The following is a 26762-nucleotide window of genomic DNA, read 5'->3' as shown; positions in this document are numbered from 1 at the left end:
AGTTGCTTATTCGGTTATGCTGCTTCGTACACTACTCTTTCCTGAAAAACGTGAATCCTCACCGGCATATTACTGTACAGAATCGTTTTCCCTTATCTCATGATCGGTCAGCATAGATCCGAAAAAAGAGCTTGTATGCAGTGACCTTCAAGTTCACAAAATCTGATCCGTATGTGATTTTCCTTTGGGGTTATATAAAATATCTTGTGTGTGTAAGAGTTACTCTTTTGTTTTGTTCATGATTTATTATTTTATGTGAAAATTAGTAGAGTTATTATATACCTTTAAAAGCCCGATTGTCTTTCTGTACCTTAGTACAGTGATATAAAGCTTTACTTATATTCAAAGTAAATTCATACAAAAATTTCAGTATATTTATTGGAAAATATTAACCTATTTCCCAGAAAGTTTAACTCATGTTCGGTGTTAGTCTCTCTTTTTTTTTTCATCAAAGTTCAGTTTGCTTGGCTTCGCCTTTTTATTGCGAGCGTCTTTTTCTTCACACAATTAGTTTTATTTGCTTTATCCAAATATCAAAAAATAAAAAATAAAACGTACAAATATAAATTAAAATTTGTTTAAAGTATAAAAAATCACACTTAAAATTTAAAAAAGTAAAAATATTCCATACTTATTCAGATATAAAATTTGTTAATTACAAATCAAATTGCAGGTCAATAAACTGTCAGTAGTCATTCTTAATTTCCCATAAACTTTTAAAGTTTACATTTGAAATAAGTATTGATCTGCACTATATTTTAAGTGGATATTTTTATTTTATTCAAGATTTTTTTGTAATCAATATTTCTTAGTATTGAATTGTTACATTGTTATCTGTCTTCATTCAATTGTTTAAAGTATTTTCACGTGAAATTTAGAAAATTTTGTGTTTGTTTTCATGTCCTCCACTTTACGTTCAATTCGAATAAATATTAATCGTTTGTATTTATTGTTAATTCTAGTATTGTGAATTAGTAGCAAATTAAGAGATTAAGTAATAATTTTCTCGCAATAATATATCTAATAATTAAAAAGTTTAAAAAACTACCTGTGATAATCTTACGTTAATTTTTGTAGAATGTTAGGTGTATTTCTTTTTTAGATAAACAGTTAACAATTTTTAAAAGTTATAAGAGATGCTCAAAGTGTTTACAATTATAAATTACACAAGTCTCCAGTTTTTTCAGAGATTGTCTTAACCGTTAAAAAATTCCAGGAGTATTTCTTTTATTTTTTATTTCTAATTTCTTGAAATCCATTTCAGATCCTTTGTTGAAGATCCTCAGTGTTGAGTATTGGAGTTGAATAAACAATATGTTTCAAACGGCCCCACAGGTAAAAGTCAAGAGGGTTTAAGTCAGGTGATCGGGCAAGTCAGGGCACTCGCCTTCCGCGGCCTATTCATTTTTCATGGAAAGTTTCATGCAGGAAATCTGATTTTTATGGAGCGAAGACAAAAATGTGAAAAATTACCTGATATAGGTAGTGATGACGTAATTTGCGTTAAGTTTATGGCACTTTGAAGAAGTAGATATTATAATATAACACTATGAAAAATGTATGTATAGGTTCAGTTGTTCTTTAGACAATCAAACATACATATAATTTCATTACATAATTTATTTATTATATCTTTTCACAAAAAACTGAATAAAGCCCGTTATTTCAACAGTCATTAGTTTTTCACTAATTGGACCAATTATTATGAGTAATTTTCTTTCTTTTTTTTTGTGCTTCATGAATTGGTAGTCCAGAGAAGCTTATAGAAGAAATTGTTTGCGGTAATGTGGAAGTGAAATTTGGTAGCGATTAAAAAATATATGTCTTACCGAGATTCAAAACCAGGACCTCTCGATGAAAGGCCAAAACGCAATCCCACTTTGCCACGGACATCGTTTTATTTTTGTTTTGTTCAGAAGGTTTCACTAGATAGGGTTATGATGTGGATCTTTACACGTAGTTAAATAAACAGAATTTTAAGATTTTTTCAGCATAGAGAGTTTCGCAGCATTTGCACAACATATATATATATATATATATTCGATAATGTAATACCAATATTCAAGATATCAATGAGAAAAATCTAAGAAAATTGTAAAATTTATATGCAGTTGGAGGGAATCAAGCCAGTTTCACATTAGACAGAGTTATATTTCGATGATACATGGTATCGTCAAGGAAAAGAATCACTTTCCTATTTTCTTTTTTCATTTTGGCATTAAAATAATTTACCTTCTCCTCCATTAATGAGGCAGTCATCTAACCCTTCTTGTTGTTGGCCCACACTACAGGGAGATTATCATTTTTTCTTTTTTTGAACTTAAGTTCAAAAAGGTTTTTCACTTAAAATAGGTTTTTCCATTTCACCTACCATGTTCCAACATAATAACGTGAGCTTTTCTTTGGATATTTTGCCTCCAGAACACGTTTGTCTCTTAACTACCAAAGGGTTATTGTCGATGCACAAAAAACAGCCCTTCTTCTTTAGGACTGTAAATATTTTGAAATTCGTAGCCTGAAATTACGTCCATCAGTTTTGGTTTCCACTCGTTCACTGCACTTTGATCCACAGCCTTGAATTCCTCACAAACTCCTCGTTGCAGACGATATTGTGCCACTACTTGAAACTATCCAGCCATCCTGTAGATGCCTTTAATCGATAATTTCCAATGAATTTGGCTACAGAGAGCTTTACTTTGTAGCATCGATTCAGATATGTGCTTATTCTCTGACCTTGCATTAGTGAACCGTTTACAAATGACTTCGTTAATTTCCTTGTTGCAGATTTTCTTTGGTTTCCTCTTCATTAGACTATTACCTTGTAGCTATTCACCATTATTTTACCTTTCAGTTTTTGCACATCATAAATTTGTATTTTTTCTTTTTAATTTCGATAAATTCAATTTATCATTAAGTGACAGCGAGATATGCAACTTACTCGTGATGTTAACTGTTAAAACCTTTTGAAGAAACTGGCTCATTGTGATGTAAAAACGCCAATTATTTGTGTTGTAGGTTAGTAGGCCTAAAGGGAATACTTCCAAGAATTCAGATGTTTAAATTCTCCATTGTTCTCTAACTGTTTGGTTGGAGTATCATACACAAAGGTCCTTAGCGTTGATAAAGCAAAAAGAATGCTGTTTGTACATTGTTGAATCTTTTCACTACCTGCTGAGGCACCGTTTTTCGCACCCTCCCAAAAAATGTGTACAGCGGAGTACAAGTGAAGAAGTAGAAATTGTGTAATATTAAAAATAAGGTATAGTACATATAAATAATTGTAAAAATAGCGGTATTCTAAAAATAAATTTCTTTATCGTGGATTATTCTGAAATTATTTCCACATTGTAAGGGCAGTTTCTAATGAATTCTTCAGTTATTGCTTCCCTTTTCCGAGGCAGATGGATTCCGTATTATGCAAAAAATATTAATATCGATTAACTTATTTTCTTGATTGGAACCATAGAATTTCTTCACACTGGTCAAATCTCTGCCATGTTCACGTTATAGGGGGGACAAATTTTATTATATTCAATTTTTTGGACACAAACATACATAAATAGCTCAATATATACAGAATTTTATGTCCCACAATTTTACTATGATATGATGTAGGATAAGAAAGCCTGAGTGTCAAGAAATTAAAGTATAAAAAAAGGAAATCTTTGTGTTATCTTGTACAGTATGTTTTTAATTTTGTTTGAGAAGTCAATGATAGAACGACCAGTATAAATTATTTCGTGTATGAAATAAATGATAAATATACTTGATTTTTTGTGAAAAAATATTTACTTCAAATAATAGTAATTTGAGAGAAACGTTTGTTATTCGTTATATAATTATTATTTATCCTCATTGTACTTTAAAAGTAATGATTTTTTTTTGGAGAGAAATTCGCAATTGAAACATTTTTTCTTATAGCTGTTTACGACAAGGAGGTTTAAACTTTTGAAACGTATTATTTTTCCTGATAAGCCTTTAATTAGTTTGTTTTTTATTCTTTAAAGAAGTTATGAAATATTTTATATTTTCGTTATTTTTAATTTTTGCTGGTATACTTATCTGGCTGACATCTGGTCTGAGATGTGAAATCTGTTAGTTTCAGCGGGAAACGTTTTTTTGTACTTGGTAGTAAAACCGTGTTCATCCTTAAATAACAATTGAATGAGGAGATTATATTACACAAAGCAAAAAAAACTGAAGAACCAGAAGTCTAGTAGGCCAAGGTTTGTTCCGAAAAGGTGTATTGCTATTTATCTACGGTGTGACATAGCTGGTAGCACATGATTTAATTTTTAATCTTTGCTCTAACTTATAAGCATTGAAGTATTATTCGATGTGAATTAATTTACTCATGCGATGAGCTTGCTGATACCAAACAATAATATTGCATAATCAATACCGAGATCATAAAATCATTTTCTGTACAATAAATCATTCATTTATTCTAAACGTATGTGTAATTTTTATGGAATAATCATCTTAAAATTAATACCATGAATTTTTATATTATTACGTATTAAAACAAGAAAATTCTGTTGTATGAAGGGTTTATTTAAAAAGAAAGAACATTAACAAAATTTCTCATCCTTACCAACAGAATTAGATAAGGAAATTAATAACAAATAATGCTATTAGTTTAGGATAAAATAGACAAAATCTAATAATACATGTTTACTAATAATTTTCTCTAAATAATTTTAAGTTAACATTTTCCAAAATAGGTTACAATTACAGTATTTATCAGAGTAAACCACATCAAATAATTATCACTGGTTACATGTACGGAATTACTTGGAGTTGTGGGCGTAGATGTAATATATGTTGGCGATGTTGTAGGTGCCACTGTAATATCTGTCGTTAATACAATTGATGCTTTTGGCCGTAACATCAACGGTTTTGATGCATTGTGTAGTAAAAAGTTGGTATCCACTATTTCCCTGTAAAAAAACCATATACATTATCATTTTACATTAAAAAAAAAAATCCCTAAAACTATAATTGTATTGCTTTCTACTCTTCTGACGGGTAGATGTTTGGTTTTTCATTTTAATTCAAAATTAATAATTTTTTTATGAATGAAATAACTACTTCTGATCATTGAATATTTTTAGAGTTAAATTAAAATGAACTGTGTTCATAAATTAGGATGTAAAATAAAAAGTGAAATCACGCCCGAGTAAAAATATTTTTGACTGTGGTTCCATTCACTAAAAAATTACAATTTTTAATAAATAATTACAAAACAGTTTTTTTGTAAACTGTGTGTGTAAAAGTGTATATTCCAACAGTATGAAAACGAATCGATTAAAAAATTACTTAAACGCCAAGGGTTCATTAAAACGGTGTCTTCAAAAATGTATACTGGTACTAATTTATTAAAATATTTAGCAGTACATACAGTGCCTGTCCATTAAAAATATTCTTGGGTTATGTATAAAATCAGATATAAAAATTTCAGTTAATTCTTCTGGAGTATAGACTTTATATTCACACAATTTAACCAGGTGGCACGTCAGTGAAACGGGAAAGTTTTAAAGATTAGTTATTCATTTGACGTTTAGGTGAGAGCGCTGAAATTGTTGATATATTTTAAGTTATTAATGTCATTTCGTAAACATTGAACAGCAGTCAGGTACACATCGTGCTTTCTGAATTAAATCGTTATATAAGAATGACGACTCCGGGAATACTTTACGATATCATTATTTCACAATCGGATTCCACGTCATGGGCGGAAGATACTGTCTCTGGTCAAATGTGCATCTTCGGTGTTCGACGTTAGAAAGTATGTTGCATAATCAATATCCTTAGGAGTATCGAGCGGTATTGGGTCAATCAGTGTCTCCTTAATCCAATCCTGATAAGAGACCCAATCTGTTCGTTTCGTATGCAGGACAGGTCTCCTTTTCCTCCTCAACACTGTCGTACTCACTGTAAGACGGGCGAGTGGTCCGACGTCGAATCATAGCTGTTTTCTATCAGACTGTATGTAGATGATATATCTGAAGTGATAAAAAACGTCAAGTAAATCGTTAGTTAGTCGTTAGTAGACCAATATGTCGGGAGGAATTCCGAAACTATGTGCAGATGTAGATTTTGAACACATCTCCTCAATATCCTTCCTCTGCTGGGTGTCAAAGGCGAACCCCACAACGGATCTTTCGCGTTCCAGTCCCCTCCAGCTATAAACCTAGAACCTAGTATTGCGGTGTATTCGGATAATAACTCGTTAGATATAGTATGGCGCAGAGGACAGTACACCACAGTCTTACAGGTACCATGGTTCTGTAACTTCAACCGTGGTTGCCTGAATCTGGTTAGTGCACAAACCTGGAAGTTTGTGATGCCTAAGAAAATTCCTAATCAGTATTTGCACTTCCCCCATGGGCTCTCCCGTTTGGATGGTTTGTTACATACACCGAGAAACCTTGAAGCCTAAGGTAATTCCGGTCTGTAAAGTGCTTTTTTTGACACTAGTATTACGTCTAGACAATTGGTAATTGCCAAAATTTTTAGTTCTTCCCTCCTGCAGTTTAGTTTGTATTAACATTAGTCCTCGTGTATATATATATATATATGTGTGTGTGTGTGTGTGTGTGTGTGTGTGTGTAACCAATTTGCAAACAATTAATACAATACGTCCTGTAAGTTTGTTTCATTCTTCAAGAATAACTCTGTACATATTTTTGTTTAATACGGAAGTGTTATCACAACAAAATATTTAGTCTATTATAATCCCAGTATATCAATAAAAAAATATCTTTTTACTTCCTTGTACGAAATAAAGGATGTATTGTGATCGCGAAAAATTTCGGTTTTCAAATTTCAACGGAAATATTCAATTTTATCATCCCTGAATCCATTTTGACTACTTTCGGCGTGACGTTTGTACGTATGTATCCCGCATAACTCAAAAACGATTAGCCGTTGAAATTTTGGATTTAGGACTGTTGTAACATTTAATTATGCACCTCCCCTTTTTTACTGCAATCGACTGAACCTAAAGTGCCCACAACAGCCCAAAATCCAAAAAAAATTGTATTTTGGTCTTTCTTAACTGTAGTAATAAGCCCTCGCTGAGAGCTTTTCAATGATATATCATAAGTGATACTTATTTTATAGTTTCCAGAGTTATAGCCAAATAAATTTTTAATTAATGAAATATGTGGAATATGTCTATAAGGGGAAGGCACATCGGTTCGAATCAAATTTCATCTCCTTTTTTATTTTTTTTAAATTTATTTTTTAAAATTAAACATATTGATTTATTAATAATTATTAATCCGTGATTGTAAAAAATAAATAATTTAGTTAAAATTATTATTTATTTATTAAGTGAATAATTATTTAATATTAAATAATTATCTTATTATTTAATATTAATTGAAAATTGTAATTTAGAATTGTGCTATTTTTGGATTTTCTAGTTTAATTTTATCTACATTAAAGTTAACTACAGAGTGACAAACATACACCCTCACAACAACAACAACATATATACTGAGGCATACATGACCGATCTTTAATAAATTGCAAAAAATTGTTATCTTTTAGTTCATTACTCCTCTGATATTGTCGGACAATATTCTCCCGAAGTCAGAGAATATTATAAGCTATAATATGATGACTTTTTTTATAAGCTATTATCTACCGTACTTAATTTAAAAAATACAATTTCGATCAATCAATTTAAATAAAAACATCACATGACTGAAAATACCTTGAAATCTCTTATGACCTTTTTTTATATTTAATACGTCTTGCGTATAACTGAAGTACCTTCAAACGTGATACTTTGCAATATTTACTTACGAATCGCAAGTGATGAGGCTGCACTAATGGTTCTTCGAAAAGTAGGCCTCGATCTTAAATAATTCCTCGAAAGTAAGATAATAATGTCATAGAAATCATCGATCCTAATACTGATTTAAATGCTAAAAATAATTCTATAATTTCGCAATTAGATTCTAATTTTTTTCTTCTACATTTACAATTTTATGCAGTTACAATGAACATTTATCCTGACCCCTTAGGGGAAGACACCATTCTTCTTTTTCCTGTTTAGCCTTTGGGAATTACCGTCAGGTATTACTTCACATGATAATATGTATGAGTGTAAATGAAGGATAGTTTTGTACAGTCTCATGTCGGAACGGAACGGAACGCAAGGATAGCAGGAGTTTGTTTTCTTTCTACTAATTGCAGAACCTGGACAAATGTCCCTTGCTGCTGTGTCTTTCTATTTTATCTGGCGGGTTATCATCTGTTTTGTGGCGGTTATAGATTTTGTTTTATTTTATTTATAAGCGGATTTCGTAGTTGCGTTCCGGTCCCTTAGACCAATGAGAAACAATTGACTGGGGCTGATACGGGGATACTAGGCGTGTATGTGCTTTGTACTTCCGGCAATATTCCCCTTCACTCCATCCTCTAAGTCCTTTAGGCGCTAGAGACTTTCGGTCAAACAGGATACCTTCCGTGGGGGCCCTAGTGTTTGGAGGAAGCTTTCAGATACACGTGTGTCCGGGAAGGGTTTGGGGGGATCGCGTGGACACCGTCATTGTGCTGGTTCGACGGTCCCTGGCCGCCAGGAACCGTCGTGTGAGCGAGTTTATATACTAAGGCAGTCATGCCAAACTTTATCGAAGGCTTTAGCCACACCCAAGAAAACGGCTGCGGTCACCGCTTTCCTATTCAAGCCTCCGACAAGGCTATCCACTAGTCGAACTAGTTGGAGGGACGTCGAGTGGCCTTCTCTGAACTCGAACTGCTCAGACCAAACCTCCGGCCCCAGACATCGCCGAAGTCGTTCGAGGAAAATTCTTTCGAATAACTTTGACAATGTCGGTAGCAAGGAGATCGGCCTGTAATTCCGGGAAGAATATAGACTTTTTCCCGGTTTGGGCAGGCATACCAGCACTTCGCCGTTTCCCAGCATTCTGGAAAATACCCTACTTACAAAATGGACGTGAAAAGAGTGGCCATGGTCGCTATCAGAGCGGGGGGAACGTTCCGAGAGATGTCGTCCGATACCGAGACGAGATAATCTGTCAAAGATTTTTCGCGATGTTTTGTCAGCATCACTTTCACCTTCTCCGTTTGTCCGTTTGACTGTAAAATACCCGCTTCCGTCGGGGGACAGGGTGAGGTGGTATCTCCTCCTCAGCCGGCGCTTTTCCACGATTGTCTCGGAAATGTGAGGTGGGAGATCTTTACGGAGGGGCCGTACGGCCTTCTCCGTAGTGCTATAAGACAGAGCCTCGTTTATAGACGACTTGACGCGATCGACAGTGTTATCTATGTCCTCCGGTGTGGTCAGGAGTTCTGGATCTACCGGTCTAAAATCCCGTGGGAGAGCTTCATGGAACTTTCTCCAGTTCACGGACCTTCGGGGAGTTAGTGATGGGTCTCGCCTGGCCTCTGTTAGACCCAACTCTAGTAAGACCAGAGAATGGTTCGAACTGAGGTCCTCGATCATTTCTATTGCGAACTGCATTTGTACCGCCCTCAGAATCGCGATATCGAGCACGTTAGGTTTCAACCGACCATTTGCACTCATGAAGATGGGCACTTCAGAGCCTGTGACGACTAGCCTGAGGGCCCTCGCATCCTCGCATAACAACCTGCCATTAGCATTTATTACGTGGATATTCCAAGACGTGTGCTTAGAATTGAGATCGCCCACGAATATGAAGGGACCATCCCAATTTTCCAGCACGGCATCTGGGTCAGCGCCGGGTACATCTGAGTTCGGCCTATGCCGAGACCAGTCTGTATACTGCGCCTAGATGTTGCACATGCATACAATGTCTGTTCCATGACATTGGTGTGGACCTCAACCCGCATATGCGTGATTCGTCTGTGGACTAAAATAGCGGTTCCGCCACTGGCGGGGCTTCGGTGTGGCTCTACCCTGTCCGTTCTGTAGGTGAAATAGTTCCGAAGGATCAGTGATTTGTCTGGCTTCAGGTGCGTTTCTGCTAACAGTATCACATCAATCCGTAGGTCATCGGCCAGATGCATAGCTCCGCCGTCTTGCTTGTTACGGAATGCGCGTTCCACTGCAGCAGTCGCAAAGTTTGCCTAGCCATATCAGGTGAGTAAGGTCATGAGGCATTCAATCAAGAACTCGAGTACGTCCCTAATAGATTTTGCCTGTAACAGGCGGGGCAATACAGCCAAAATTTCAGGTAGGACGTTTTATTGACAACCTCACCAGACAATAGTTCCCGGCACTCTCCTTCGGGGACGCGGCTTCCGGCTTTTTCCCATCGGGGCAACTGGGTGTTTTTGACGCCACCTTTGGTGGGTGCCGAGCCTCGGGAGCTCTTACGGGTTTTGCCACAGTTTGAGTTTTGGTTACCACCCGCTGTGGTTTTTCCGAATCTTTGGCTTCTTTTGTCGCCTGTGGTGTAGTCTTAATTTTGGTTTTGGTCGGTTTTGTGGCCGCGACCTTCTCGGTCGCCGAAACCCGTTTGGACTTTTGCGGTGTGGGAGGAGGTGGCGCCTCTTTTCTTACCGCCGGGATAGTCGCGAGCTGAACCTCTTGCGTCTGGGGTTTTGGTACCCCCCTGGCGATCCGCGCCCAGCTACGCCCGTCAGTGATCACGGACTTTTGCGGGTTGCCTTTCTGTCGGGCCAAGTGCTCCTTGTAATAAGGGCGTCCCCTATAATTTGCTGGGTGAGGCCCTTGCAATTCGCGCAAGATGGGGGCTCTTCTCGCGACTTTAGTAAAGATGTCGTTTCGTGGACCCCACCACATTTGACACAGAGCTGTGCCCTGCGGCAATAGTTCGACGAGTGGCCGAACCTTTGGCATCTGTGGCATTGAGGGGGGCCCCTCGTGATACGAATGACGTCACGGTTATTTTACAGTAAAACATACCGTCCAGGTCGTAGATGCACCTGGTGGCTGGCGTTCTTCTATGTGCCACAAGGCACGTACGGGTTTCCCTACCGTCCCTTGTGGTCAGCTTTTTCACTGACGCCACGTCATAGCGTAGTGAGGAGAGCTCCTCTTCCACTTCTTCACAAGTTTCCGAGAAAATAATTACAAAGCAAAAAAAATTGTAATTAAGAAAAATCTTTTTAGGTCTTTGTCTGATTAACCTTGTTAAATAGTCAGGACACAAGTAAAAATTTATTACAAAATTTGTACACAATTTAATTTTGAGAAAATTTATGGAGATAATGCCGTAGAAGGAAAACGAAAAGGAAGTTGTCGTTTTTCATAAAATATCTATTCAATTTCATCCATATCTTTATATGTCCGATGAGTAATCTAATTTGGAATATATTTTAACAAATTTGTAATATTAAAATAGCAGTCACATAGTTTGTAATCGGTTCTATGGAATGCTTGAAGAATTTAAAAGGAAATATAATGCACTAAGTTATAGAAACAGTCAAAGCCTAAATGAATCGATAGGGATTTAAAAATAAAAATGTAGATTTAAGGCTACAATCAAAGAACAAAAGGACAGTTTTAGTTAAGCGAATTGTCATCAATTGATCCTGAAATTTAGATTTATCAGTGCACACAGGGATAAGATGTATCTTGAGCAGAATTAAAATTATTATATAAAATTATCTTGCAGTTCGAATATTATAACCTTAAGCCTAAATCAAAACCTAAACCGGCCTGTTAACGTCTATATGTCTACAAGCGCCCATGATGATGAAGATGAGGTAGAGTGTGTATACGAAGAAATTGACAAAGCAAACACATAAAAGTGGCTGAAAATTTTAATAATAGTTGGAGATTGGAATGCAAGCACTGGAAAAGGTAAGGAAGGAAATATAGTGGGTATTATCAATACAGACTGGGCAAAAGGAATGAAGAGGGACCGACTTATAGAGTTTTGCACAAACTATAATTTAGTAATTGCCAATACCCAGTTTAAAAATCATGATAGAAGAATATACACACGGAAAAAGCCAGGCAATACTGCCAGGTATCAGATAGATTATATCATGGTTAAGCAAAGATTTAAAAATCAACTCGTTGACTGCAAAACTTACCCTGCAGCAGACATTGATAGCGACCATAATTTGGTGATAATGAAATGTAGATTGGGGTTTAAAAGCCTGAAGAAAAGGTGTCAGATGAATCGGTGGAATTTAGAGAAGCTTGAGGAAGAGGAGGTAAAGAAGATTTTTGAGGAGGACGTCGCAAGAGGTCTGAGTAAAAAAGATAAGGTAGAAAATGTAGAAGAAGAATGGGAGAATGTTAAAAAGCAAATTCTTAAATCAGCAGAAGCAAACTTAGGCGGAATAAAGAGAACTGGTAGAAAACCTTTGGTTTCAGACGATATATTGCAGCTGATGGATGAACGTAGAAAATATAAGAATGCTAGTGATGACGAAAGTAAAAGGAACTATTGGCAATTAAGAAATGCTATAAAAAGGAAGTGCAAACTGGCGAAAGAAGATTGGATTAAAGAAAAGTGTTCAGAAGAGGAAAGAGAAATGAACATTGGTAAAATAGACGGAGCATACAGGAAAGTTAAGGAAAATTTTGGGGTACATAAATTAAAATCTAATAATGCGTTAAACAAAGATGGTACACCAATATATAATACGAAAGGTAAAGTCGATAGATGGGTGGAATATATTGAAGAGTTATACGGAGGAAATGAATTAGAAAATGGTGTTATAGAGGAAGAAGAGGAAGTTGAGGAGGATGAAATGGGAGAAACAATACTGAGATCTGAATTTAAGAGAGCATTAAAAGATTTAAATGGCAAAAAGGCTCCTGGAATAGACGGAATACCTGTAGAATTACTGCGCAATGCAGGTGAGGAAGCGATTGATAGATTATACAAACTGGTGTGTAATATTTATGAAAAAGGGGAATTTCCGTCAGACTTCAAAAAAAGTGTTATAGTAATGATACCAAAGAAAGCAGGGGCAGATAAATGTGAAGAATACAGAACAATTAGTTTAACTAGTCATGCAACAAAAATCTTAACTAGAATTCTATACAGAAGAATTGAGAGGAGAGTTGAGGAAGTGTTAGGAGGAGACCAATTTGTTTTCAAGAAAGGTATAGGGACAAGGGAAGCAATTTTAGGCCTCAGATTAATAGTAGAAGGAAGATTAAAAAAAAACAAACCAACATAATTGGCGTTTATAGACCTAGAAAAGGCATTCGATAACGTTGACTGGAATAAAATGTTCAGCATTTTAAAAAAATTAGGGTTCAAATACAGAGATAGAAGAACAATTGCTAACATGTACTGGAACCAAACAGCAACAGTAACAATTGAAGAACATAAGAAAGAAGCCGTAATAAGAAAGGGAGTCCAACAAGGATGTTCCCTATCTCCGTTACTTTTTAATCTTTACATGGAACTAGCAGTTAATGATGTTAAAGAACAATTTAGATTCAGAGTAACAGTACAAGGTGAAAAGATAAAGATGCTACGATTTGCTGATGATATAGTAATTCTAGCCGAGAGTAAAAAGGATTTTGAAGAAACAATGAACGGCATAGATGAAGTCCTACGCAAGAACTATCGCATGAAAATAAACAAGAACAAAACAAAAGTAAAGAAATGTAGTAGAAATAACAAAGATGAATGTGAAAATAGGAGGAGAAAAGATTATGGAGGTAGAAGGATTTTGTTATTTGGGAAGTGGAATTACTAAAGATGGACGAAGCAGGAGCGATATAAAATGCCGAATAGCACAAGCTAAACGAGCCTTCAGTAAGAAATATAATTTGTTTACATCAAAAATGAATTTAAATGTCAGGAAAAGATTTTTGAAAGTGTATGTTTGGAGTGTCGCTTTATATGGAAGTGAAACTTGGACAATCTGAGAAGAAAAGATTAGAAGCTTTTGAAATGTGGTGCTATAAGAGAATGTTAAAAATCAGATGGGTGGATAAAGTGACAAATGAAGAGGTATTGCGGCAAATAGATGAAGAAAGAAGCATTTGGAAAAATATAGTTAAAAGAAGAGACAGACTTATAGGCCACATACTAAGGCATCGTGGAATAGTCGCTTTAATATTGGAAGGACAGGTAGAAGGGAAAAATTGTGTAGGCAGGCCACGTTTGGAATATGTAAAACAAATTGTTAGGGATGTAGGATGTGGAGGGTATACTGAAATGAAACAACTAACACTAGATAGGGAATCTTGGAGAGCTGCATCAAACCAGTCAAATGACTGAAGACAAAAAAAAATATATATTTTGTAATTATGTATGTATATTAATGAAAATTATAAATAAAAATTAGATTATCTAACAGTGACCTTGTTAACCATAACATAAATACAATATTATTTATTAAGAAATAAATATTCTTAATCGGACAGCAAAAGCTATGAAATCGAACAAGTTACATTATCAAACGATTCTAACCTATTTGACCCCCATAATATAGTATATTTTGTTATAAAAATTATCTAACAAATTGATTTAATTACATTCTTAGATTACAGCCAAGATGATATTGAACATTTAAATAAAAATTACACTCCTATGAATTTACTATTCAATTAAACTATGAATAAACCTTATTTTCTTTCTATTGGAAAAACTCTTTTTAAAGATGTCAAGGTAAAAAAAATAGAACTTTTTGTTGAAAATAAACAGTCAATTGATAGCGCTTTTCAAACTGTAGTTGAATAGTATTTTGAAATGAAACACAAAGTAAAAAAAGATATATTATGTTTTTAATTTGTTGTTGAGTGTTGTGGTTGCAGATAAAAACATGGAATGTCTCCAATAAAAATCTTATAGATATTTATGAATTTTTTTTGTCTATGAATGATAGGTATTTAATGTAATAAAATTTCAAGCTAAAAAATATAAAGGAAACAATATTAAAATTATATTGTTGTTGTTGTTGAGATGAAGAAATGTGTAGAAAATCAATGCAATTTATGTGGTCAATTTATATAGCAGCACTAGGTATGTGCTTAATGTTTGTGAAAATCAAACCAATTTGAACAAACAGTATTTAGAAGCTTATGATAAAATTAGCTTTATTTAAGAAACGTTAAATAAACGTAAATTTTTTTTGAAAAAATGTCAATCAAAAATGTTTCTTATGGTGTATTCTAGCTCACCTATTTCCTCAAAGTAGAGATCATTATTGAGCTTCGTTCTGTAAAATATTTGAAAATTGTTAAAATATGAAAGGAATAAAGTATCCTGTTTGCATAAAAGATATGGATAATAAACTTTGATATTGGTGTAAATGTGCTGTGTTATAATATTGAAGATGATGAATCATTTAAGTCTAAAAATGTACATTTAAAACATGCAAATAATAATAATAAATGGTTGTTAAACCATCTAAACAATGTGAAAGATGATGCTGAAATGGATTATATTTTAGTTACACGAATCGCAAAATGATTATCTATTCACTCCAGAGAAAAAAATCAGTTCCCAATAGTATGATTTCTATGTTTGTTAATGATGACAAACATGTAGCTTGTAAAATATTATTGTATACTTTGGAAGATAAAAGCAAATACATCCTACATTATAAAACATTAAAATTATACCTTCAACAGAGTTTGGTGTTGCTGAAAATGCATAGATGTTTGTTTTAATCAATCTCTGTGGTTGATGGATTATTTTGAGAAAAATTTCTATGCATGCTATGATACAAAAGATAAGATTGAAAAAGAGGTGTATAAACTATTAATCAACAGTGTATATGGAAAAACGAATGAAAAAGTAAGAAAGCAAATAGATATGTGTTTGAATATGACAAATGTAAATTTAAAAAATTAAATGAGAGTCTAAAACATCATTATAATTATGGAAAGGATGTGGTTGGAATATCAATTTTAAAAAAATATATACTTAAAAAACCCATACATGTGGATTTAACAGTAACAAATTTGGCTAAATAAATTATGTATATTATCATTTTTAATCAAGATTGTTTAATAAAAAATATTTAATATTCCATATTAGATACATAATGTAGTTTAGATTATCAAATTTACTCGATTGAATAAAGTAAAAAAGCTCTCTCTCTAAATCAGAAATAGATTTAACCTTTTATAGATTAATCTAGTATTAGTAATTTCAATACATGAAACTTGTGAAGAAATTTATCATTTACAAAATTTGAAATAATATTTAAGGAAGAATATGGCTTTTTAATCATTATTACCATTCAGGCAATATGGTTCCTTTATATTTTTCACTTTTAATTTCAAATTTCTAGAGCTACAGATACAGAGAATTATCTCAAACATATACCATTACAGAGGCGTTATGCATGGAATATGGGTTAATTTTTATTTTGTATTTCAAAAGAATAAGTTTGCATGCACTGTCCTCTTTGATAGAGATAATGATATGTTTTTTGTTTCTAAAGAATAGGATGTTAACTCTATTAGATCCAGAGCTGCACTAGTTTTGATGGTATTCCAACATTTATATAATCAAAGGTCTGGCAGAATATGTTGCTACTGTACAGCAGATGCTATTTAAAGTAAATATGGCAAATAAAGTTTTTACCAGTTGTTAGGGAGCTTTTATTATAATTCAAGGATCAAAGTTACAAAAAACAAAAGCATATAGAATGTAAAACACATCATAAATTGGTAGTATATTTTATAACAAATAAAATATAAAATATTAAAACAAAAAAAATACATTTAAATGCACTACAACAAAATGATTTAATGAAGAAGAGTATACCCGTCAAGGTAAATAAGTTTGGCTTAATTTTCCAAATTATACATACAATGTGATCAAATGTTTTACAAATTAATAACTAATATCAAATTAAGAATTTTTATAAATGTAATTCACATTTCATTAAATTTTATGATTTTTTTTTAAATTTGAACTTTAAAATTGTCATATTCAACTTCATACAATTTGCTTTCAACTGCTTCTTCAGTACTGAAATTAAAAAAGAGATTATTTTTATAACAATATACAAACAATTAAAATCTTTTTACGTAAATGCCAAATTTTAAGTAGAGTTATAAGAAATTTAATATAAACAATGAAATATCTGTATCTTCAGAAATTGTCCTGTAACCAGCTCGGCATTGCATCAATAATTTTAAATACTTATTGAAATAAGAATTTCAATGTTTGAAATAATGAACTGAGTACAGACGACTCATCGCCTCATACATATTACTTTATATGCATTGCTAGTAATTAATAAACAACTGTCTTGTATTCATATAAATCATTGTATTCATTTTTGTCATTGCATTTGTAAATTACTACTAAATCTCCAAAAAGGAATGTTACTCATTTCTTAAATAAACTCTATATTGGTAGTGAGAGCACTAAATCTCACAAACTTACTCAAAAAAGGAACTTACTGACCTAGAAAGTTTTCAAAAGGGGCACTACCATGTCAATCACCAAAACTTTCAAGATAATATAGTAGCCTATACTGTGATAAAAATTCTTTATATTGAATATTAGAAAACCATCACAATCCCTAACCCACCTATATTACGACTACCTCAGTTTACTAAGTACACTTTTCTTTTATGAGAGTGGGATTACACCTCATTCCTCTATTTCGATCCTAATGATAACCTTACATTTTACTCATTGTAATATATCTGTCGCATAAAAACAAAGTTTTTACGATACCTTCCTACAGATGATTATACTATTTATCCCAACTATGGAATAAATTAATCAATATGAATGTTGTATTAAAATTCCTTAAATAAATTTTCAATAATAAATAAAAAAAACAATATTGTCGACAGTTGTAATCTGGGTGAGAACAGCACCAGTAGTAGTCTGAAAATGGTAAAAGCAGTACTGTTAATAAGAAAAAAAAGTGTTGCCTGGCTTGTCTTTACAAATATATAGTATTTTACCTTTTTATTGCCACCTGTCGTCGACAAAAACAACACAAATTAAAATTAGAAATAAAATTACTCTTTTCAATTATGTTTTCTATTATTCAGTGAAATAATTTCATACTTGTATTTCTAATCTATCCTTGTCCATAATGGAAAGGATTACAACATTCTGATTTTCCAATCCAGAAGTCAATTGTAGCACATATTAGTTATGCTTTTATTTTTTTAAATGACATATCTGAATTTATTATAATCGATCTTATAAGAGAAGAGATAAGTATGAAACAAAGAATAGCCATTATTATTACTAGTACTTTTGTAAATAATAATCTATTGTAACAAAAAGTTTATTTCATTACTAAAGAAACTTTTATCATACAGCTAAAAAACAAAGTGCAATTTCACTAACCTTTTTTCCCGCCAATTAAAACTTCATTTTTCACCTCTCAATTAAAATTTTTTTCACAAAGTAGAATAATAAAATTTCTTATGCCCACGGTTCTTAAATATTTATAAAAATGTTTATGCCTGTAAAACACCAATAAAAGTTAAATTAGAATGATTGAATGATAAAAATAAAATAATCTAAAGTGTTAAATTAAGCATGCAAATTAATCCAGACAAGGATGTTATTTAATAAAAGTTCTAAACGAAATCATACTTGTACAATTTGTGAATATCTAATATAATTATGTTTTTCTCTATGCAACAAGTGCACTAAACATTTTTTTTTTTCATTTCTCCATCTTGATACCATACCAATATTATGGATTGATGACTGTCAGTTTTTGTGTATGGGTCGTTTTTGACTATTGCCTAAAGATTTTCGTTATATTACAGTGACAAATCTTGGTTCAACACTCTGTTGCCATGCAGCAAAATTGTGTCACAACCCTTTCTCTCACAATCTTTCTTGAGAAATCCATTACTTTTCAATAAACCATATACTGGAAGTAATGTATGAACCTGAAACAACACAAAAACATTTTTTTCTGAGGTTGTTTAACTGACGTATCTTCATCTAATTCTTTTCTTATGTTTTTTCTGGAAAAAAATTATCCAGAATTCTTTAGCCCACAAGAGTAGTTTTTTGCACATTGCTGAAGTTAAAAGCTACTTTTCAGATGCCTCATAAACTTTGCATGCTACTGCAAGAATTCGGCATATATCAGTTGTCACAATTAAAAATTTAATTCTACAGCAGATGATGTTGGATCAAGTTTATCTGTCGTGTCAAACTAATATGCTTAGGAAGAGAAACAATTGTCAAACCTGTTCTAGCAGTTTCAACAGAAGAATATGAAAATATAATTTTGTACTAAAAGGTGAAATAATTTTGACTAAACATGAAAAATGAATAACCTCACACTACACAGACAACTTACAAGAATAGGTGCGGTCGAACAGTGAAGCCAAAAATAGATATTACAAAAACTCCAATGTGTTAGGACTGATCAGAACGCTACAATTATGAAACTTATTGATTTTAGCAGTTTACTTCTGGAAAATAATCTGACATTATGGAAAGATAGAATGAAATTTATCTTACACAAAATAAATAAAACAGGATGTGAATAAAAAATTATATAAAAAAAAGTAAAGTTTCATATTTGAAATTATAGTAATAATTATTGTAAAATATCCGTCAGCATAAGAAGATTTTACGTATTATTCAAATAGTGTTTAATTATGAAATTACTGATTCAACTTAAGCATAACATGGCATCTAAATATCTTCAATGTTTTCTTAAAGAAAGTAAACAAATATAATTTTAAATAAAGTAAAAAAGCACAATTAAATTGTAGAGATAAACAGATTAAATTTTAAAAACAGATACAAACAGAGTACAGGGAATTAGGGGCGGTTTTGAACATTTCACCTCTTTTTTATGTAAACTATCATTATATATATCATAAGTAAAGAGAGAAAAAATAAAATGCAAAGTTTCACATACCTTTATACTTTTAATAAATAATCTTATTTTTTATCACTTATTTCAAATTGTCTCCATTCACGAAAAATTTTGAAGGCTGTAAAATACAAAGAAAAAGAACATAATTAGACAAAAAAGAATATACCTAGAAATTTAGAAATCGAATTACACCTTTTATAGTTTAATCTAGTATTTGTAATTTCAATACATGAAACTTGTAGAGAAATTTATCACTTACAAAATTTGAAATAATACTAAAGAAGAATATGACTTTTTTATCATTAATTATAACTGTTCAAGCAGGCAGTATTATGGTTCCTTTATATTTTGCACGTATACCAAACTGAAGGTTAGTATTTGGCTCCACCTTCTAGTGAAGATGATTTAACAACCACCTCTTCATGTGAATGACATATTATCAATAAACTGAATTAAAAATTTTGTTCATAAGTGAAAACCACTTAGACAGGTCACAGCAGTTAACCCTAATAATTTACAGTTTTTTTCTAGTTTGTGATAGCAGAAGGCATCTGATATAGCTTTAATAGCTACATCATCATGTTAAAAATAATGTAGAATAGTACTGCTATAGAAGTAGTTATTGAAGGATTATAGTGTAAAGTCATCATATTTATTATCATTTCAGATTCAACACACTGCAACACATTTCTCAATTCACCTATCTGATATATATTTATATATCATGAGTATTTCAGTCCCTTCTTTTGTCACCTGTTTTTATGAACAAGCAATTATTAATTTGTACAACCGTTGCCTCTTCTGTACCTTATGAAAGTGAGTACAGAATTTTCCTTTTACAAATTCTTAGATTTTAAAAGCATTTTGTCAATTGTACTTTTAGAGACGGATTGAGCACATGAGTGCAGAACACAAGACATTTGCTATAAGCCCAGCGCCTAATGGTGGCGATGTACTTCCACTGGAACCTCCAAAGAACACAAGACATTTGCTATAAGCCCAGTGGTAATGGTGGTGATGTACTTTCACTGGAACCTCCAAAGCATCAAACTTTACTATAACTGAAATTCAACATGAGGAGGATCAATGTGATGTTTCTAATAATGATGTGATGTGGTGTATAATCCTTTATAATCTTTGTAATAATCTATAATATAATCTTTCATAATCACCTTGACCTGTAACTACTTCATAAGGGCCACTACTATGTCAATCACCAAAACTTACAAGATAATATAGTAGCCTATCCCTAACACATTGTATTACGACTGTATCTCAGTTATACTAAGTACTCTTTTCTTTTATGCAAGCTTATATCTCATTTCTGTTTTTCGATTCTAATCTCTTCGCATAATCACTTCCTCAATTGTACTTTGAGAGATGAATTGGGTTCATGAGTTTTCCAAAAACAATGGTGTTAAAGGAATATATAGTAAATCGAGAAGACGGTGCAAAACTTGAGTTTAACATTTGCCATAAGCCCGGTGCCTAATGGTGAACAAGTACTTTTACTGCAACCTCCAAACCTTCAAAATTTACTGGCTGAATCTGAAAGTGGGATAGCCACTGAGATTCAACATGCGGAGCAAGGTGTTCCTAAATATGTCCTTGCAATTTCAACAGCAAAAAAAAGTCTAGCTTTTAGAATCTAAGCCTTAATGCACCTTTTCGAAACTAATACTAAATTTTATTTCCTTTCATAATCGCACAGGAAGAGATTCAATATTTACATTTTTAATTTTAAAGAAATTAGTTTGTTACAGTACAAACAATATTTCTCTTGTCACAGAGAGGGTGTATACACTTCATCATGAACATAACTTTACAGGATGAAAACTATTCATAGATAAGATGAAAACTAGTAAACATTGTGCGTTGTGCTGTTAGCTTTAGCAGCTACTGTGACAGAAACACAGGACTATATAAAAAAATCAGTTCCATTAATAGCTCGATTGTTCTTGGCATTATTTCATTTGGTACGAATGGGTCAGAAAAAACAAGATAAATTATTAAATCAGCAAGGAATATCCAAGTATTATCTTTGTTTAGTTAACTTGGAAATGATTCATCTACCTCTACTACAAGTTACAGAACAAAATACATATTATACAGCAGGCCAAACCTTAAATAAATCACAAAAGGACATGTTTTTGATAAATTCGGTTACGGAAAAGCGACTGATTTTTGTAGCTGATCTCAAATTGCTTAAGTAATTTATAAAAATAAAAAAAATTATTCACATGTTCAAGTATAAAAAATCATTTTCAGGTTAAAACTGTGGGGTGAAGCCAACAAAAAAGGAAAATCGTATACCTACTGGTTCTTAAGTTTTTTTTTTATCAAATACATTACAGAGGCGTTATGCATGGAATATGGGTTTAATTTTTATTTTGTATTTCAAATGAATAATCTTGCATGCACTGTCCTCTTTGATGGCGATAATGATATGGTTTTTGTTTCTAAAGAATAGGATGTTAACTCTATTAGGTCCAGAGCTGCACTAGTTTTTGATGGTATTCCAACATTTATATAATCAAAGGTCTAGCAGAATATGTTGCTACTGAACAGCAGATGCTATTTAATGTAAATTTAGCAAACAAAGTGTTTAACAGTTGTTGGAAGGACTTCTACTTATAAAAATAAAAAAAATAAAAAATCATATTTCTATATTTTATCAACATTTTTACTTTGAAACTTTTATTATAATTCATGGATCAAAGTTCCAAAAAAACAAAAGCATATAAAATGTAAAACACATCATAAATTGATATTATTTTTTATAACAAATAAAATATAAAAATTAAAACAAAAAAAAAAAAATTTAATTGTACAACAAAATGGTGTAAAGCAGTTTTAATTTAACTTGATATTTAACTTATTTTCATCAAAAATTTAACAGCATTTCAATTAAAATGAAAATTTCAACTATAAATAAGAAATTTTTCATACACTGGGATTTATGTATTCCATTCAACATATATATTTATATATGCTCAGCTGATGTTTTCATTTATGCCTTCTGTACTGATTATTTCTTTAAGATATTTATTATTTCATGTGTTTATATCTTAACTGGTAATAAGAAGAACTTTTAATTAAAACAAAAGAAAATCATCTTTTGGATTGTTGTATTGTTTTCTTTTCACATATTAAAACCATGTTCTTCTCATTACACTATTACTTCTATTTCTTCTCATTACTTCTATTTTATGAAGACAATACATTGTATACTCTCTAAAAAGTATGTATATGGTGTTGTTCAATTAACTCCTCTGTTATGCTTAATTCTTATGAATCTTTGTTTTATGTCAAACATTTTTTAAACATTGTTTGTGAATTTCTTCTCTGTAATTGTGTGACAAAAATATTAATACTCAAAAGAATTTATTTTGATACATACGAAGTTCATGATTGTGAGATTAACAGCAAAAATATTTAATGTTAACTTAAGTTAGCAGCAAAATACTCGTTTTTCAGTAATGTTTTTTACAGTATGTCTGTTAAACTTTCTATTATGTTAGTCCAGATTACATTCTGCGTAAGTTAATATTAAGTTACTAATGTTTTTCATTGAACAATAATAAGGTAAATAAGGTAATAAGGTAATCTGTTAAATAAGGTAATCCATCCATTGTTATACTTTGTATCATTGTTATATACTTTGTGTATGTTATTATTTTGTAGTCATAAAATCTCAAAAAATTTTCTTTAATAAAAGAAAACATCTGATGTGATATTACTTTTTGAGTAATATTATGCATCAATTTTCTGATGAAAGATTTGCTTAGATTCTATACTATAAGTTATTTAAGAGTAACACATGAAATCATACAGTATCCTATACTATTTAAATATTTATTGTAAATTTAATCCAAAAAGATCGACTTGTTCTCAGGCTAACATTCTCAGCTAATGCAGCACTATTATCAAAAGCGCAACTCTGCTTTAACAGACTGAAGGAAATGGTTAGTTCTCATGGAGTTGTCTGGTGAACAACTTGATGCTATCAAAGCACTCGCTCAAGTTTGACATTGTCGATCAAATTTTTACAAACAACTCTGAAATAATAGAGCAGTCCGAAATTTGTGATAAAATTAAATCAGCGCTGAATAGAACGCATTATATTGTATATTAAATTTGTAAAATCAAACTCCCAATTTCAATCTTGATTATTAAACCAGTTTTTCAGTCTTCATTACAAACTCCGAAATTCAGGCTATTTCAAAGGTTCCGTCCATGAAGATTCCCAGTTATCTCCTTAACAAAAACTGCAAATTTACCAGACACTTATCTGGTAATGCGCTTTTATTAATTTAATCATAAATTTAGAAAATTTTCTTCTTTTGGAACTCTGTTTAGATACTTGCCGCAGATGTTCAAATGCATTTTGAAAACTGAATCGCATCGTCAAATTCTTCACATTTGAAGAATTGATGCTTGATGCTGATAAAAATTTTGAGAAATTTCCTTACCTAAGAATGAGTGAAGATAATAGTGAAGATGATTTAACAACCACCTCTTCATGTGAATGACATATCAATAAACTGAACTAAAAATTTTGTTCATAAGTGAAAACCACTTAGACAGGTCACAGCAGTTAAAAAAAATAATGTAGAATAGTACTGCTATAGAAGTAGTTATTGAAGGATTATGGTGTAAAGTCATCATATTTATCATCTATCATCATTTTTGTCACCTGCTTTTATGAACAAGCAATTATTAATTTCTACAACCGTTGCCTCTTCTATACCTTATGAAAGTGCAGAATTTTCCTTTTACAAATTCTTGGATTTTAAAAGCATTTTGTCAATTGTACTTTTAGAGACGGATTGGGCACGTGAGTGCAGAACACAAGACATTTGCTATAAGCCCAGCGCCTAATGGTGGCGATGTACTTTCACTGGAACCTCCAAAGCATCAAACTTTACTATTACTGAAATTCAACATGAGGATCAGTGTGATGTTTCTAATAATGATGTGATGAGGTGTATAATCCTTTATAATCTTTGTAATAACCTATAATATAATCTTTCATAATCACCTAACACATTGTATTATGACTGATGAATTGGGTTCGAGTTTTCCAAAAACAATGGTGTTAAAGGAATATATAGTAAATCGAGCAGATGAGCAGATGAGCAAAACATGAATTTAACGTTTGCCATAAGCCTGGTGCCTAATGGTGAAGTACTTTTACTGCAACTTCCAAACCTTCAAAATTTACTAGCTGAATCTGAAAGTGGGATAGCCACTTTAAAGTAGGATAGTGAATCTGAAAGTGGGATAGGAGCAAGGTGTACCCCTAAATATGTCCTTGCAATTTCAACAGCGAAAAAAAGTATTTTATATTTACATTTTTAATTTTAAAGATATTAGTTTGTTACAGTACAAACAATATTTCTCTTGTCACAGAGAGGGTGTATACATCATGAACATAACTTTACAGGATGAAAACTATTCATAGATAAGATGAAAACTAGTAAATATTGTGCGTTGTGCTGTTAGCTTTAGCAGCTACTGTGACAGAAACACAGGACTATATAAAAAAATAGTGCCATTAATAGCTCGATTGTTCTTGGCATTATTTCATTTGGTTATGAATGGGTCAGAAAAAACAAGATAAATTATTAAATCGGCGAGGAATATCTTTGTAAGTATTATCTTTGTTTAGTTAACTTAGAAATGATTCATCTACCTCTACTACAAGTTACAGAACAAAATACATATTATACAGCAGGCCAAACCTTAAATAAATCACAAAAGGACATGATTTTTGTAGCTGATCTCAATTTGCTTGAGTAATTTATAAAAATAAAAAAATTGCACATGTTCAAGTAGAAAAAATCCTTTTGAGGTTAAAACTGTGGGGTGAAGCCAACAAAAAAGGAAAATACATTAGAGGCGTTATGCATGGAATATGGGTTTAATTTTTATTTTGTATTTCAAATGAATAATCTTGCAAAAACATACATATGGAAACAAAAACCATATCATTATGGTTTTTGTTCCAAAAACAATGGTGTTAAAGGAATATATAGTAAATCGAGCAGATGAGCAGATGAGCAAAACATGAATTTAACGTTTGCCATAAGCCTGGTGCCTAATGGTGAAGTACTTTTACTGCAACTTCCAAACCTTCAAAATTTACTAGCTGAATCTGAAAGTTTATTCTTAGTTATTGTTAAGTTATTATTAAGTTGAATCTTAGTTATTGTTAACTAAGATAAAAACCATATCATTATGGTTTTTGTTTCTAAAGAATAGGATGTTAACTCTATTAGATCCAGAGCTGCACTAGTTTTTGATGGTATTCACATTTATATAATCAAAGGTCTAGCAGAATATGTTGCTACTGAACAGCAGGTGCTATTTAATGTAAATTTAGCAAATAGTGTTTAACAGTTGTTGAAAGGACTTCTACTAATAAAAAAAAAGAATCATATTTCTATATTATCAACATTTTTACTTAACTTTTTATAATTCAACTTTTATTATAATTCATGGATCAAAGTTCCAAAAAAACAAAAGCATATAAAATGTAAAACACATCATAAATTGATATTATTTATGATATGTCTGTTATGTTAATTCTTATGAATCAAATTCATTTTGAATTTATTTTGATACATACGAAGTTCATGATTGTGAGATTAACAGCAAAAATATGTAATGTTAACTTTAAGTATGTTTTTTACAGATAATCCGTCCGTTGTTATACTTTGTGTATGTTATTATTTTGTAGTCCGGATAAAGTAATAAACATTTGTCATAAAATCTGAAATAATTTTCTTTAATAAAAGAAAACATTTGATCTGATATTACTTTTTGAATTATGTATCAATTTTCTGATGAAAGATTTTCTTAAGATTCTATACTATTGTTAATAAGTTATTTAAGAGTAACACATGAAATCATACAGTATACTATACTATTTAAATATTTATTGTAATCTCAGCTAATGCAGCACTATTATCAAAATGCGCAACTCTGCTTTAACTTGATGCTATCAAAGCACTTGCTCAAGT

General features: G+C 31.9%; 1 protein-coding gene across 1 annotated transcript in view; it reads right to left on the bottom strand.

The window, feature by feature from the left end:
- Positions 1-26762, bottom strand: part of LOC142317904 (alpha-glucosidase-like) — a 95115-nt gene that overhangs the window by 49277 nt on the left and 19076 nt on the right. The window contains exons 4-5 of the mRNA XM_075354443.1: positions 18663-18790; positions 4736-4940 (exon numbers count right to left, since the gene is read on the bottom strand). Coding sequence (XP_075210558.1) covers positions 4736-4940; positions 18663-18790 — 333 coding nt within the window. The remainder of the gene's footprint in view (positions 1-4735; positions 4941-18662; positions 18791-26762) is intronic.

The sequence above is a fragment of the Lycorma delicatula genome, chromosome 1 (assembly GCF_047948215.1).
Source record: "Lycorma delicatula isolate Av1 chromosome 1, ASM4794821v1, whole genome shotgun sequence".
Classification (NCBI taxonomy): Eukaryota; Metazoa; Arthropoda; class Insecta; order Hemiptera; family Fulgoridae; genus Lycorma; species Lycorma delicatula.
Note: the sequence above shows the minus strand (reverse complement) of the source record. Positions and strands in the feature narration are given on the sequence as shown.